General features: G+C 32.8%; 2 protein-coding genes across 2 annotated transcripts in view; one reads left to right on the top strand and one right to left on the bottom strand.

The window, feature by feature from the left end:
• LOC105619062 (pleckstrin homology domain-containing family G member 5-like) overlaps positions 1 to 1,447 on the top strand; it is a 105,908-nt gene extending 104,461 nt beyond the window's left edge. The window contains exons 19-20 of the mRNA XM_012200594.1: positions 506 to 735; positions 1,328 to 1,447. Of these exons, the coding sequence (XP_012055984.1) occupies positions 506 to 735; positions 1,328 to 1,447 (350 nt within the window). The remainder of the gene's footprint in view (positions 1 to 505; positions 736 to 1,327) is intronic.
• Positions 1,448 to 6,130: 4,683 nt separating this feature from the next.
• On the bottom strand, positions 6,131 to 11,531 carry LOC105617465 (leucine-zipper-like transcriptional regulator 1). Its single transcript, XM_012199024.1, has 10 exons — positions 11,374 to 11,531; positions 9,316 to 9,624; positions 9,096 to 9,210; positions 8,642 to 8,808; positions 8,356 to 8,557; positions 7,716 to 8,060; positions 6,993 to 7,428; positions 6,757 to 6,932; positions 6,354 to 6,638; positions 6,131 to 6,250 (listed from the first exon to the last, which is right to left on the bottom strand). Exons 1-10 carry the CDS (start codon positions 11,529 to 11,531, stop codon positions 6,131 to 6,133), a joined length of 2,313 nt encoding a protein of 770 aa, XP_012054414.1.
• Between the last annotated feature and the right edge of the window lie 2,295 nt (positions 11,532 to 13,826).

Raw genomic sequence — 13,826 nt, 5'->3', positions numbered from 1 at the left:
GAATGAAACTCATTAATGCCACGCAGTACTGATTTCCAAACTAATTTTTAAATTCTAATTATAAATCCTGTGACATTAGAGCCTTCTTTATAGAAATTACTATAATCTTTAAAATTCAACATTTTCAACTTTTATGAAAAAAAAACTGAAAATTTTGAAAAAAACAATTGAGTATTTTTGAAAAATTGAGTATTTTTTCGAATCTTTAGTGTCTTTTTCATAAGGGCGCATCAACTCATTTAAATTTGTGATATCAAGAACTCCTAAGATTCAGCTGTTTTAAGATAATCAAATTCATTTTAAAATTCATTTTAAAATTCATTTTAAAATTTGAATTTTAGAATTCTAAACCAGAATCGAATTTAATGACTCCGAAAACCTTCAGAAAACATTAAGAACATAAGTTATTTTGTTTGAAATCTTAGGTTTTTCCCTCTGAAAAAATTAAACGAATATTCTCTTTCTCTTTCTTTCTCTCTCACGTATTGATGATGTGTGTCACCAGGTATATCCTATCCACCACCGTCACCGCCGCGAGGTGCTCTCAGACGAGGATTCGCGTTACCACAATCTCGGAATCCGCCTTTGATGAAAACAAGGCACGTAAATGCATCCTTGACACAATCAGCACAAGTAACTATGGGGAGTTCCGACACCGAAGTTATCGAAGAAAGACGAAGAAGGATAGATCCTTCGCAGAGAATACCATCGACGAGCAGTATCGTCGAGGAAAAGGTAGAAATTTTATAATTTTAAGAAAACTAAACTTTTTATTATAATGGAGAGCTTAGGACATTTTTGTCAAATAATTTGGCATTGTAATTGTTAATTTTGTATAATTTATATTATTAAAATAACTTTTCTATAATTGATTAAAAATTCATTACAATTTAAATCAAATATATGCTAAAGATTACATAATGATATAATTATATAATGATAATACGCTAAATGTTTAAATGAAATTATAGAAAATGATGACAGTAAATAACAAGGAATGTTGAAATTCCATATAAAATTTGTATATCAAGTAAATAGTGATAAAATCTATTCAATATAAATGGTTCCGAATCGGCGTTTCATTTTGTAAATCAAAGATCATTATTATATAACACGCGCGCGCGCGAAAGTTATAAAAATTAAATAATAGATTAATCAGAATAATTAGAGATTCCTGGAATTGTAATTATTCGTCAAATAAAAATAGAAAAAAATCGAGATTTAAATTTATTAATTTCATGAGATTCTTAATTTAATTTTGTTTATTAACTCCAGATTTTTCATTGTGCTTGAATTTAATATTTTTTGGAACGTTCGACAATAACAGATCGCTATTATTGCTCATAGAAATGACCTGCGAATTGACCTGAAAGAAGAATTTTCCAAACATTTGGTGTGGACCACATCGTCGACATGGATGTACGTGATATGTAAAGGCTCGACGTGATATGTAATGTTCGACGTGAAATATAATGTTCGACGTGAAATGTAATGTTCAACGTGGATGTACGTGATATGTAATGCTCAACGAGATGCATTCTTCTCTCTATGTGTGGGTACTGCACACAGAAAATTCGAGGAGCATTGATCTTCGAGGATTGATTGTCTCGCACTCTTTGGAATCCTACAAAACGAGTCAATCAATACATTACAATCGGTAAGATGTCGATACGTTGTACAAATTAATACTGATAAGAGGAAAAATGTTTATTATTGTTTCTTAATTTCAGATTGGGGCCATTCGAAATCAACGTGTGAAGTTTATACCACTACCGTATCGCTACTTTTATCTCGTTATCTTCTTGTAATTCGTAGATGTCTCTTTGTAATAATTAAACTAAGTCCGTGTTATCTATGATTAATATCGCATCGTGGCGTTGTCAGCTGCGTGCAATATTAAATACAGATTTCGACTTAGACTTTTAAGCGATGAACAGAAAGGCCTACTTAGAGTAACTACATTAAGATTTCATAGTGAATGTAGGGCCGCAGCTAGCGTATAATACGCTTTTTTAAAGAAGTTCATTTAGGCGCCTCACGATAGAACAAAAATCTTTGAAGAATCGAAGAATTGAAAACTGATTTCGAGTGAGGAAACCAGGAATGTGCAAGAGTACAAGTTGGCGTCTTTCTTTCCTTTTTCCCATTGTAGAGGCACAATGCCTACCCAACGACCAAAAAAAGAAAAAGAAGGTTTTGAGAACAATTGCCTTGTTCAGACTTAACGCATTAATGAGAAATAAGAGCGTATAAAGACATCGAAACCTTTAAAAATTTGTAGATTTTAAATCACTGCGTTCATTCTAAAGAAAAGTCTCAATTTTACGGTGTGATATGTAATCGACATCGCAATTCAGACATCGAAATGGGAATGACAGTTACTTCTGTTTTATTTAGCTAATCAATATTATCTAAAAATTTATTTTATTCTTTATTCATTATTATTTCAGTACTTTAACCGTTTTAGTTTTTAACGAGAAACGATTCAATAACTGTTGTCAATATGTAGTTAACGATCGTGAAGAATGTGTTGCAAAATGAATTATTTTCCTGGCACATCACTCTTTAAAATTATTATTGAATACTAAAATAATAACATAAATTCATTTATACAAAGCATCATAGAAATCAATTTAATTATAGCGGATCAATCATTTAATCGAGAAATAAAATATAACTTTAAACATGTTTAATTCTTTTTTATTTACATATTTTCAAACTTTTTCTTCTCTAATGTCTCTTATTTTTCTCATTTATGTGGCATATCCTTGTACAGTGCGCAATTGATGTACTTGTGCAACGATTTTGGTGGTCACTTAATAGATTTAATAAGTGGGAAGTAATAAATCTCTCTAAGAAATCTTACAAAAACAAAGATCATGGACGTAACAGATGACTGAACGGAAATTATTCGTACAAGGTGTAAAATAAAAGTAAATGGGAAGCCAAAATACGTTATATTAAATAGTTATATTAAGAGTTTCTCGAAGAAATATATGTCAATAGATATGCATCACAATCAAGAACAATAGTAATGTATGTACAGAAATTAATTGCATCTCAAACATCAAAATGGAGATAACATTTGCTTTGTTCTTCCACTTTTAATATCCTCTTTGCCTAAAATTATTTTACTTTTCATTCAGTTATCTTGTTACTTCCATGAGAAAAGATTCGAAGTGTTGTGTCAACGTATGTCTGGTTGATTATTAAAAGAAATGGGCCATAGATGGTGCGCTATTTTCTAGCGAAACACGCTTTGGTGAATAAAAGAACAAAAGATAAAAAGAGAAAAATGTAAAAGAAGGATGTTTATTTTCAAGCACAAATCTGATTCGGTGGCATCTCACTTCAAGATAAAGAAAACAAGCCTCAACAATCGCGAGATTGATTTTTTTATTTAGTTTCTTGGAATGAATATCGCTATAAATCGGATGTGTATTCAGAGTAAATAAGTACCACCTGCCTAGAGATAACATTAGATACAATAAAAACACCTGTCTCTCTCTAGAGATAATATTATGTAGAAAAGGATGATAGAGAGAAAGGAAGAGATACAGGAAGAGACAGAGCAATGTGATTTTATATATGAGCACCTGCTATTCGGTTCCTCTCGTTCCCTCAATTCGTATTGTTTGCTCTTGTAAACTTGAAGCATTAATTATCTTCCACGAGAATATGAATCATATGTATGTACAATTATCGAGATTAAAATATATAATACATAATTTATTAATCAAGTGCAATTATTAATGTTACCATCCATTTTACAATTCGCGAAGGTTTTGTTTTAAGCAATATTTATATTTTATCGTGTTCTACTAATACTATTGTCTTCTGTAGTTTCTTCAGTTTTGTAAATTTTAAACTATAATTATCGTTCGACAAGACTAACAAATAGTAGTAATAAATTAAATAAAAAACAAATCTCTTCTTTTTGCAAGTATAATTTAATTTATTATATTATATTCGATGAAAATATAGGCGCCCTTTGCAATTTAATGACTCATGCTGATATATAGTCTACATTTAATTTCCTATATCCTCTCATATTAGTTATAGATATTTCTTATATCAACAATTTTCTGAAACGTCTTGAAAATATATTCACTTTCAACACATATACATAATATTCATTTTTATCATTTCTCTTCCATCTGCATAAAATGAAATTATTTATATATTACTATATATATTACTTAAGCCCATAAAAATATTCCTGTCTCATGTATAATTACAAAAAGATCAACGGGGATACGACGGAACAATATGATCGTGAATATATGTAAATATGTTATAACAACGCTTTCTTTAGCACAAATAGACATTTCATGTATATTTTACAGACTATACTTCAACATGTATAATAAAAACATGGAAACATATAGGCTTATCATGGCCGCCACAATGAGATACCATTAAAAACTGATTTATTACAAAGTTTATGTCATTTAAAAAAAATTGCTGTGCATCATAAAATATCGAAATAACTAAAATATTTAGTGCCTTGTGGATTGAGCATATAGATGTTTATATCGAACGATTAAGCAGTTAATAATATCAATAATTTCCAATTTCCTTTGAACTGGAGACAGGCCGATTAAATTGATTAATAGCCCTTGAAAATTCAATAGAATTCTTAATAACAACTTAGTAGAGCTCTCAATGGTATCTCATTAGTTATTATAGTCAAATGCTATAATATATCACAAAATTCGGGTATAAAGCAGAAGCAACAAAAAGCACAAAAATTAAAGAGTCTGCAATCACATGAATGGCCAAACTTTAGCCTTACACTTAAAAATAACTCAAAATAAAAAATCGCATTCTCGTTGCTTAGTTTTCTGCGTACTTTTGTCATTATACCCAAATTCTAACTCTGCATAAATAAATAATACAATCAATAACAATTGCTAATTAAGACATACATAATAACGTAATCATAACTGGAAGTGACATTACTGTATCTACCCTGGTGAAATTTTTCTTAGAATTCTTTATATCATTTTTCAGTATTTCTATATAATTTTCAGAATTTCTATGTATAATTTTATAACTTTTTAAAATTCTCGAATTTTTTATATGAATACTTTTCAGAAGTACTGAAACAGTCCTACATATTTTCTAGAATTCTTTATGTATGAATTTGAGGAAATATTTTAAGAATGTTTTAATTTTGCATTCTAATTTCCTAAGAAAACTTATAAAATCTGAAAAAGTTTAAAATATATTTTCATAAATTTGAAATATGAAAAATTCTTAAAAATATGAACTGTCAGAATTTTTTCATCAGGGTATTTATGTAAAATATTGGAAAATGATACCTTGATGCGCATCCTGTGTATAATATCATGTCTAATGTTGTTATATGAACAGACACAATCTCTACACTAATATTATACATCGGCTTTCGAGCAGTTTTGCATCATGCAATAAACACTTCTATGACACAGCTTGACGAAAATCATCGTCATTTCATTTAATATTAACACAATTCCGATTTACGGGAATAACTTTCTAAGTCCAAGGTCCGAAAGGGCGACAACGGTGCGTCTCAACATATTGCAACTGACGGAACAACGACGGGTAATAGTAGACCATTGGTGCTTCCTGTTGTCACCATAACGAGACGATGATGATGACGGCGATGATGATGATGATGATGATGATGATGATGATGATGATGATGATGATGATGATGATGATGATGTTGATGATGATGAGGATGATGACGATGATGAGGATGATGAGGATGATGACGATGAGGATGACGATGACGACTCATCCTGAATCGACAATGGTAGCAAGGTCTGTATGTCTGATGTCAGGCAAGATTTAGCCGTGTGATCGAGATAACAGTTACCAACAAACAGAACCGTTCGTCCTATGAGGATGAAATTCACCCGGCATAATTCCTAAAACGAGAAAACTCCGGAATATCATCACAAATATTTTTAACATTTTTCTTGCTCAGCATTAATAATATTATTAATAACTCTAACTTTAGTTTATTGAAAATAAAAATATAACAATATTGAGAATATTTTTTTTAAATAATCATACTTACTTGGAAACTGCACGGCGATGGTAAATCCCAATTACATGGACGACGATCTGAAATAGAAATCCGTCAGCAATCAGTAGTCATATCTTGACACGTTCTAGCATCGCTGCGATCATCAGCTAAAGCATCAAGAATATCCAATAAGAGCTCGCGACTTAATTCTCTCAATTTTGGCAGCCTGGCAACCTAAATAAAAGCGATACTTGTTATTAAGCGTATACATGTTACGGATTCTATACATATTATGGATGTTAATATCGAATATATGTGTCCAGGATCATTTCTTTACCTCGCTAAAGTGATGAACTATCAGATTGAGGGCATACTTTTTCATATCGATATTTTGCGTCCTCTCAGCTGCCTCTAAAACCGGTATAACATTCTCGAAAGTGACGTTCATTTCGAGATTTTGTTTGCAAAACACTTTGAGTCGATTATTCGTGAAACTATAATATTCCGATGCAGCAAACAGATATAGAGAATCCTCTGGAGGCATCGAGACATTCGCATAATAAATATATTTCAGTAAAGAGTAGAATGAATCGTATGACGGTATCGTCTCGCCAATTTGTACCTATATAAAAGTTTGCTATTTTATAATTGTATATGTGAAATATTGTATTAAAATGGACGCCTTCTCTTGTTTAGCGAGAGATTCGTTAGTAATGTGCTTTTTTTTATAAATGACTTACGTTTGCCGTATTATTTCCTGGCGTGGATCGAAACAGTCCTTCAAAGTAACCACATCGTGCCGCGAGGATGGCCTTATGCGCCGGTATCGATCTACCGTTTAACTCCAATGTGATATCACAAAATTCCTGACCGAAGCTCTTTAAAAATGCTTCCATGTCTTGCTCCAGGTTAGTTCCTAACAAGTAAATTTCATAAGAGACCACTCTGATAAACGTGTATCGCGCATGATACCTACCAGTGACAGATTCGTACTTCGTAATAGTTTTAGTTTGCGGCATTAGCCGTCGCCTGATAATCTCCACCATCAGCGGCTGATCTAAAGTCTCGAACTCCCGACTCATCACGATTAGATTGTAATTATTTTCTTTCACGACGAAACTGAGACAAAAATCCTTTATGAAGTATAATTTCAAGTGTACGGCGTTGCATAACGCCTCCAAGACATTCGTGTGGCTTATAGTTGCTTCGAGATAATTAACACACAACTGTTCTAAGCGTTTCATATGGAACTGCTCGGCGAGGCGATAGACATCTATCATAAGAAGTACGATGCGATTACTCTGTGGGTCCTCAATCTTGTCATCTAGTCTTTTAGTAGGATCGATACGATCTGTATAAATATAGTTCAGCACCATTTTAAAAGCTTCCGGTACAGCGTCTTTTAATTTCACCTGCAACATAATAGTCAAATTTATAAAACCAAGGAAGAAAGAATATATACAAATAGATGTTTATAGTAAATATAATCTATTCTTTTCAGCTGAACTTCTTGCATTATTCATCTTTCCTCTTTTTCTCTCCAGTTTTACAGAAAAAAAAAGCAAAGATAAACGTAAAAAGTTTAACTGAAAAAAACAGACCTATATTTTTTCAATTATATTTTTTTTATCTCTCATCAACTTAAGTAAAATAGAATTCTATATAACTTTTATTTTTATGTTCTTGCTAAATTGTTTACCTCCAGTAGCGAGGATTCGTTAGTGGGCACATCAATAAGTTTTTGCTTATCTCGTTTTTTGAGCGCTTGTCGAATGAGCGTCCGAAGAAATTGCGAACGCGCCGCCACCATGGCTATATGCGCCGGTATCTTAGTCTCCAGCTCGCCCACTATGAATTCCACATCGCAGAAGAGGCTCAAGTTCAGCAGCCTGCCGAAATCATCGTGTAACGTACATTTGGGATAAGATGAGAACTGGAAGCGGTACATCTCTGCAGAGCGTATGTTATTGTCCACGGTTCCCCCAAAAATAAACATTGCATCTCCGATCACGGCAGCGGCGTGGAAAAGTCGACCGGATGGTACCTGTGTGCATGTATTATTATAAAAATAAAAATTACTTATAATCTCTTGTAACATGTCATTGTGGAAAAAAACATTAGCAAATATATTAAGGATCCAGATTAAACAGAAAACGTTAACAAATCAGCAATTTATTTTAACGAATGTGAATAGCACTGCAAGTACAAATATGTGCAAATTTGCATTAACAAATATGTTCTATCTATTAGCAATTTATAAACAGAAAAGCTTGTTATACTCATTCCGGTTATTATTCGTCTTTACTTTGGCTTGAATTCGTCTTTGTAAGTCATCTTACCTGACTGTCTGTGGACGGTAAAATAACATTCCACGTTTGCGTATCGAGATCGTAACAATGAAGATCGTTGGACAGAGCCGAGTCAGCCGTACCACCAAAAACATAAAGATGACGATCAAAACTGACCATCGTGTGACCGTATCGTCTTGCGGGTGGTGGTGGTGCGCCACGCAATATGTGCTCCGTCGATATGCGCGTCCACCTAGAGAAAATAAATTTATAATAGATGGAACATGACTCAAGTCTATGAATTATGATGTATTACATCGCAGACTACAAAATTTACCGCTTTTCCTTAAAATGAAACTGGAAGAGACTATTAGTTGTCCTAGCTCCACTCTGTCCGCTGAAAACGAACATTGATTCTCGAGCTACTGTGACGGGGAAATTGCAACATGTCGGTGGACGTTCACCGACTTGAACGACCTCCTCCCACGTTTTAATTTCGCCAGGCTGGGACAAATATCGAAGAGTGAAATTAAAACTGCGTTACAAGACTTATACATATAAATTAATACCTGTTTCCACCAGTATATTAACTTTAATTTAAATTCAATTTATTCTTTATCTTTTTCTAATTTTTAGAATTAGAAAAAATAAAGATTAAGTTGAATTAAAATCAAAATTCTACATTGTCTACATTGATGAAATAGGTCTACATTGTCTATATTAATATCATGCATTTACTATACATATATATTTTGGAAATATTTATAAAATTATATTTATAAATCTCCTACCAACAATGATATTGTCCACATATCATTCAACCTAGCATTGCCATCATAGCCCGCAAATATCCATAATTTGTTATCATATACAGCGGCACCATGAGCAGACCTAGGTACTGGGGCCCTATAAATACATTATAATTTGATAGGTCTAATAAAAATATCAGAAAACAATGCTAAAATATTAGATATCATATGAGAAAATTCTTGCAATACAAATAATGCTTACTTTCCATCAAATCTCCATGGTGTCCAATGACCAGTCAGAAAGCAATACTCGAACAAATCATTCTTATTACTAAGATTGGAATTGGAGTGTATATCTCCAGTATAACCACCGAATACAAACATTGATGACCCATGGATGACTGCAGAGTGGTGGTAGCGTGGTGCAGGTAGTATGCCAGTAGCTAACGCTCTGCCCCAAGATTTCTCTTTCACATCAAAGCGCAATACATCATTCAGCATCCTCTTACCATTGTCGCCACCAAAAACGTAAATATCATCGTTGTATGCTACCATAGTATGCTTACTGCGTCTGCAAGACAGAACAAAGGCATCAAGACAGAACAAAGACAATCAATCAAGTTGTACTGTTGATAGATACTACTGTTGATAGATACTAGATTATTTTGTCAAATCTATTTCTAGAATGCTGAACAAAATTTATTTGAATATAATATATATAGATATAAATCCTTTCTCTTTCTTTCTTTATCATGATATTCTATCAAACTGAATTAATAGTACATAGAAGATACTTTCCAGCAAGATCGAAATAACAGTGTAACACAACAAATCTATAGGTCTGTTTTCTACAACTTAACTAATATATGTTTGAAATTTAAAGTAAATAGACATATGTTTAATATTTAGCAAAAAAAAAATATTCTAATGTAGTTTAGTGCAGGAGTAAAAAATAGACTTATTATATCTTTGTTGTTTGCCAATATTAAATACAAACAAAAATAAAATGATCATACATTACACAGTGTAACACTGTAACCATTTCATTTTTGTTTAACATTGGCAAACAATAAAGATGTAATGATTCAGACGTGAAGATTGGCACGTGGAATATTAGGAGTATGTATGAGGCGAAAAAGATACACAATATTATCAAGGAAATGAAAAGAATGATATAATGGGTAGATATAATGGGTAATATTAATGAGATTAGATGGCTAGGGGAGTGTCAAATGGAGGAACAAACCATCTTCTACACGAGAAATGAGAAATGACAACATTGACAAGAAGTTGGTATAATAATAAACAAAAGCATGAAACCAGCAGTTATTGCTTGTTCAGATAAAATAATAATTAAAATTAAAATGAAAGGACACTCTTTTAACATTAATATAATACAAGTCTATGCTCAAATCAGTGACAAAGAAGAGGAAAAAATCGAATAATTTTACGAGCAAATTAAAGAGATCCTACAACAGACATGAAATCACTCTTATTATAGGTGATTTCAAACGCAACAAGAATGGTTGAACAAGATATTGACACCATCAGGGAGTTCTCTTGGCAAATGATCAGATCATAGAGAGAATAAGTAAATATATGTATCTGGGCTGCAATTTGAATGAGCAGTGGGATCACTCTTAAGGGAAATGCATAAAGTGCTGTATCAAAAAGTCAAAACAATCTTCATCACAATTAAGATGAAGCTGTTATTGTGTTCCAAGGAATCTTAGTTTACAGCTCGAAAAGAAGATTGTGTGTAATATAGTGTTACATTTTCTCCACACTCCTATATGGAGTTGAAGCATAGACCACCAAAGCTAGCAAGAAAAAACTCTCACTACATTTGAAATGTGGATATACAGACGTATTTTAAAGATTCCTTGGATTCGCCAGATAACCAATTAAGAAATCTGTAGGAAATAGAGAGGACAAGACCAAAGGTGTTATTAACAGTTAAAGAGAGAAAACTAAAATCTTGGCCATCATGAGGAACAACAAATATCAAATGCTACAAAACATCAAAGGTAAAAGAGAAGAGAGCTCCTGGTAGAAGATGTATCCTGATTGGCCAATCTAAGGAAGTGGACTGAGCTCAACAGAACTCTTCAGGACGGCAGTGGATAAGATTAGCTGTAGATAGAATAGCTATGATGATAGCCAACAGGAATGGTATGTGAATAAGGCATGTGAAGAAGAAGAAGATTCACTGTGTTACACTGCATCTATATCTCTTGCTGAAAAGCATCCAGGAGTCTGCAGGAAGCAGTAAACGAAGAGACTCATTCGAACAACAAGTGCATCCTGGCCGACTGCCTACCTAGCACCGACGAACTCGGCGCACTCCGGCATGCGTTGCCACCGATGCACCGTCTCGAATGGGCCGAAATTCAGGGTCATTGCATCCGCGCACTCAGCGGTTATCGGCGTTGTCACCACGTTGTCCATTTTCGCACGGTCGTGGACGCGATTTCTCATTCAACAGCGGAAGAAACGGACCTTAACCTATGATACTCCTTCGCGTTGGAGTATTAACCCTTGCGCGAAAAGAACGAGAGCTGCTTCGTTTGCGAATGGCTCGACGATTTGATGCTACTTGACGCGCACCGAAAGAGACGGCGAACGCCGTCCGGTCTTAAGCCATCGCACAGAATTTGATGCGCGAAATCGCTTCCGGCACACAATGTCAAAAATATGTATGCCGCTGTGTCGGCCGTGTATGCATAGATCGACAGAATCAATAACCGACGTCCTTCTCTGTCATTCTATCAGTTTGTCCCTTTCCTTCCCACGACACTTTCGTCACCGCGCACCGTGACGTAAAAATATCCCCCTCCCCCCTGCCGCATGCGCTAAGCTCGCCAGCGCGCACGTTGGCATCAATGAAAATTTGCATATAGCTACATGAATTACATGTATATTATAGCTACGAGAGATCATTCAGAGATCGGGCACGCGAAATCTTGGATTTTTCTCTCTACAAAAAAGAATTGTAAATAAAGTTGATAACTGACAAGTATTTTATAACATCATTCTACTTCGAATTTTATAAATTGCAATTATATCTCTTTAATTACACAATATGACAAAAATCGATTTTTTTTCTCCCATGAAAAAATCAAAGAGATTTTGAAAGGAGATGTAAAAATACCCGTGTCTCAGCATTTTACCAGATCAAGTCGTTTAAGTAATCAAATGTCTTTTTTTTAAGTATCATCAAATATCTTTTTATAATACTGCACAGATTTCCCCTCATGAATTCAAAGAGATTCTGAAAGTAGATGTTAGGAAAGCATACCGTTTCAGTGTTAATTTACTTCGACATTGTCTTCGCGATCTAAACAATAAAGTGACATAAACAAGTAGCAATCACAATCCAGCTTATTCCATGTTCTTGTTCAGTTCGAACGTCGCGGATTTAATTAATGAAATTTCAAACTGTACATTTAAAACAAAATTGAAAATGAAGGAAATATTAAAATAAACAATAATAAGTATTCAAATCAAAATAATTATTGCTAGGTGTGCGGTTTATTTGCACCTCCAAGCTATATGCGAAATATAAAAAATTTGTAGCAGAATTTAAAGCTTATTTTCATGTGACGTATAAACCGAATTTGTGGTACGTACCAGAAGTTATGTGCGATTATTATTGTCGATGTTTGCTCAGATGGAAAAATAAATCTCATAAAATTAAATTCATTGCACCAACAATTTGGCTACAACGTACCGAACACGCACCTGAATTATGCTATTTTTGCGCAACAAAATTAAAAATTTCTGGTTTCCGATACAGTATTCGTGAAAAAATTGATTATGCCAATGTAGAATTCGCCGATTGAGAAGGAAATCACATGCTTGCACTGTTGTTTGTGATACAAAACCGGAATTATACAAATAGCAATCAATCAAATTCTATAATTATAATTATAATTATTATACAAAATTAATATAATATTATACAAAAATTTGAAAATATATGAAAAAATATTCTCAGTTTTTTTGTATTCGGTCTCATTGCATAATTTCACATGCAAAAGCGTCAATTATTTATTTTAAAAAATTATATAATTAAAACAAAAGTCAATATGATTTGTAAAAAGTCATTGTAAAAAGTCAATATGAAGCAAATATGATAAATAGCTGCATAAAAAACATTAACGATTTAAGCTAGTAAAACGCCGAGACACGGATATTTTTTTTTACATCTACTTTCAGAATCTTTTTGATTTTTTCACGAGAGGGAATGTGTGTATAATATACAAATAATTATAAGCAGATAATTATTTGCAGATGCTGTGTAATAGTAAAAAAAGTAAACGATTAGATTTCTTTTCTGACAATTATTTTTAATTCTTTCTTGACAACAAAGTAGTTCGAAATTCTTTTGCTTACAGTTATTTTATAGAACAAAGATATCAGACTGGAACAAGATATAAATATTTTGATCAAGATATAATAATAATTTTAGATAAATATTTTATAAAAATCATAACACAAATTGCTTACCATATCTAAATAATGAATCTTAGAGAGAAAACAGATATAAGATATTACAAATTTTGTAACTTTGAATAAATCATGAATATATTTTCGTATACAATGTGCGCAACTACAAGAATTCTTGCGTGCGATAAAAGATGTACAATAAACATGATCAACAAATGTAAAATTTATAGCATAAAAAAATGTTTAAAAATTGTTTCTTCTCTGTATATATTATATATGTGTTCATTTTTAGAATAATTCTTTAAACTTCTCTCTCTCTCTCTC

This window comes from Atta cephalotes (genome assembly GCF_000143395.1).
Source record: "Atta cephalotes unplaced genomic scaffold scaffold00001, whole genome shotgun sequence".
Lineage (NCBI taxonomy): Eukaryota > Metazoa > Arthropoda > Insecta > Hymenoptera > Formicidae > Atta > Atta cephalotes.
The sequence above is the reverse complement of the archived record's forward strand: the minus strand, read 5'-3'. Positions and strand labels throughout refer to the sequence as shown.

What these genes read in the sequence shown, in the direction of transcription:
- LOC105617465 (XM_012199024.1), bottom strand. Translation starts at nt 11,531, where the DNA reads ATGAGAAATCGCGTCCACGACCGTGCGAAAATGGACAACGTGGTGACA. An exon ending in ACGAATCCTCGCTACTGGAG is followed by an intron (nt 7,429 to 7,715) that starts GTAAACAATTTA and finishes ATTATGTTGCAG; the next exon opens with GTGAAATTAAAAGACGCTGT. An exon ending in CAGGAAATAATACGGCAAAC is followed by an intron (nt 6,639 to 6,756) that starts GTAAGTCATTTA and finishes ACTTTTATATAG; the next exon opens with GTACAAATTGGCGAGACGAT.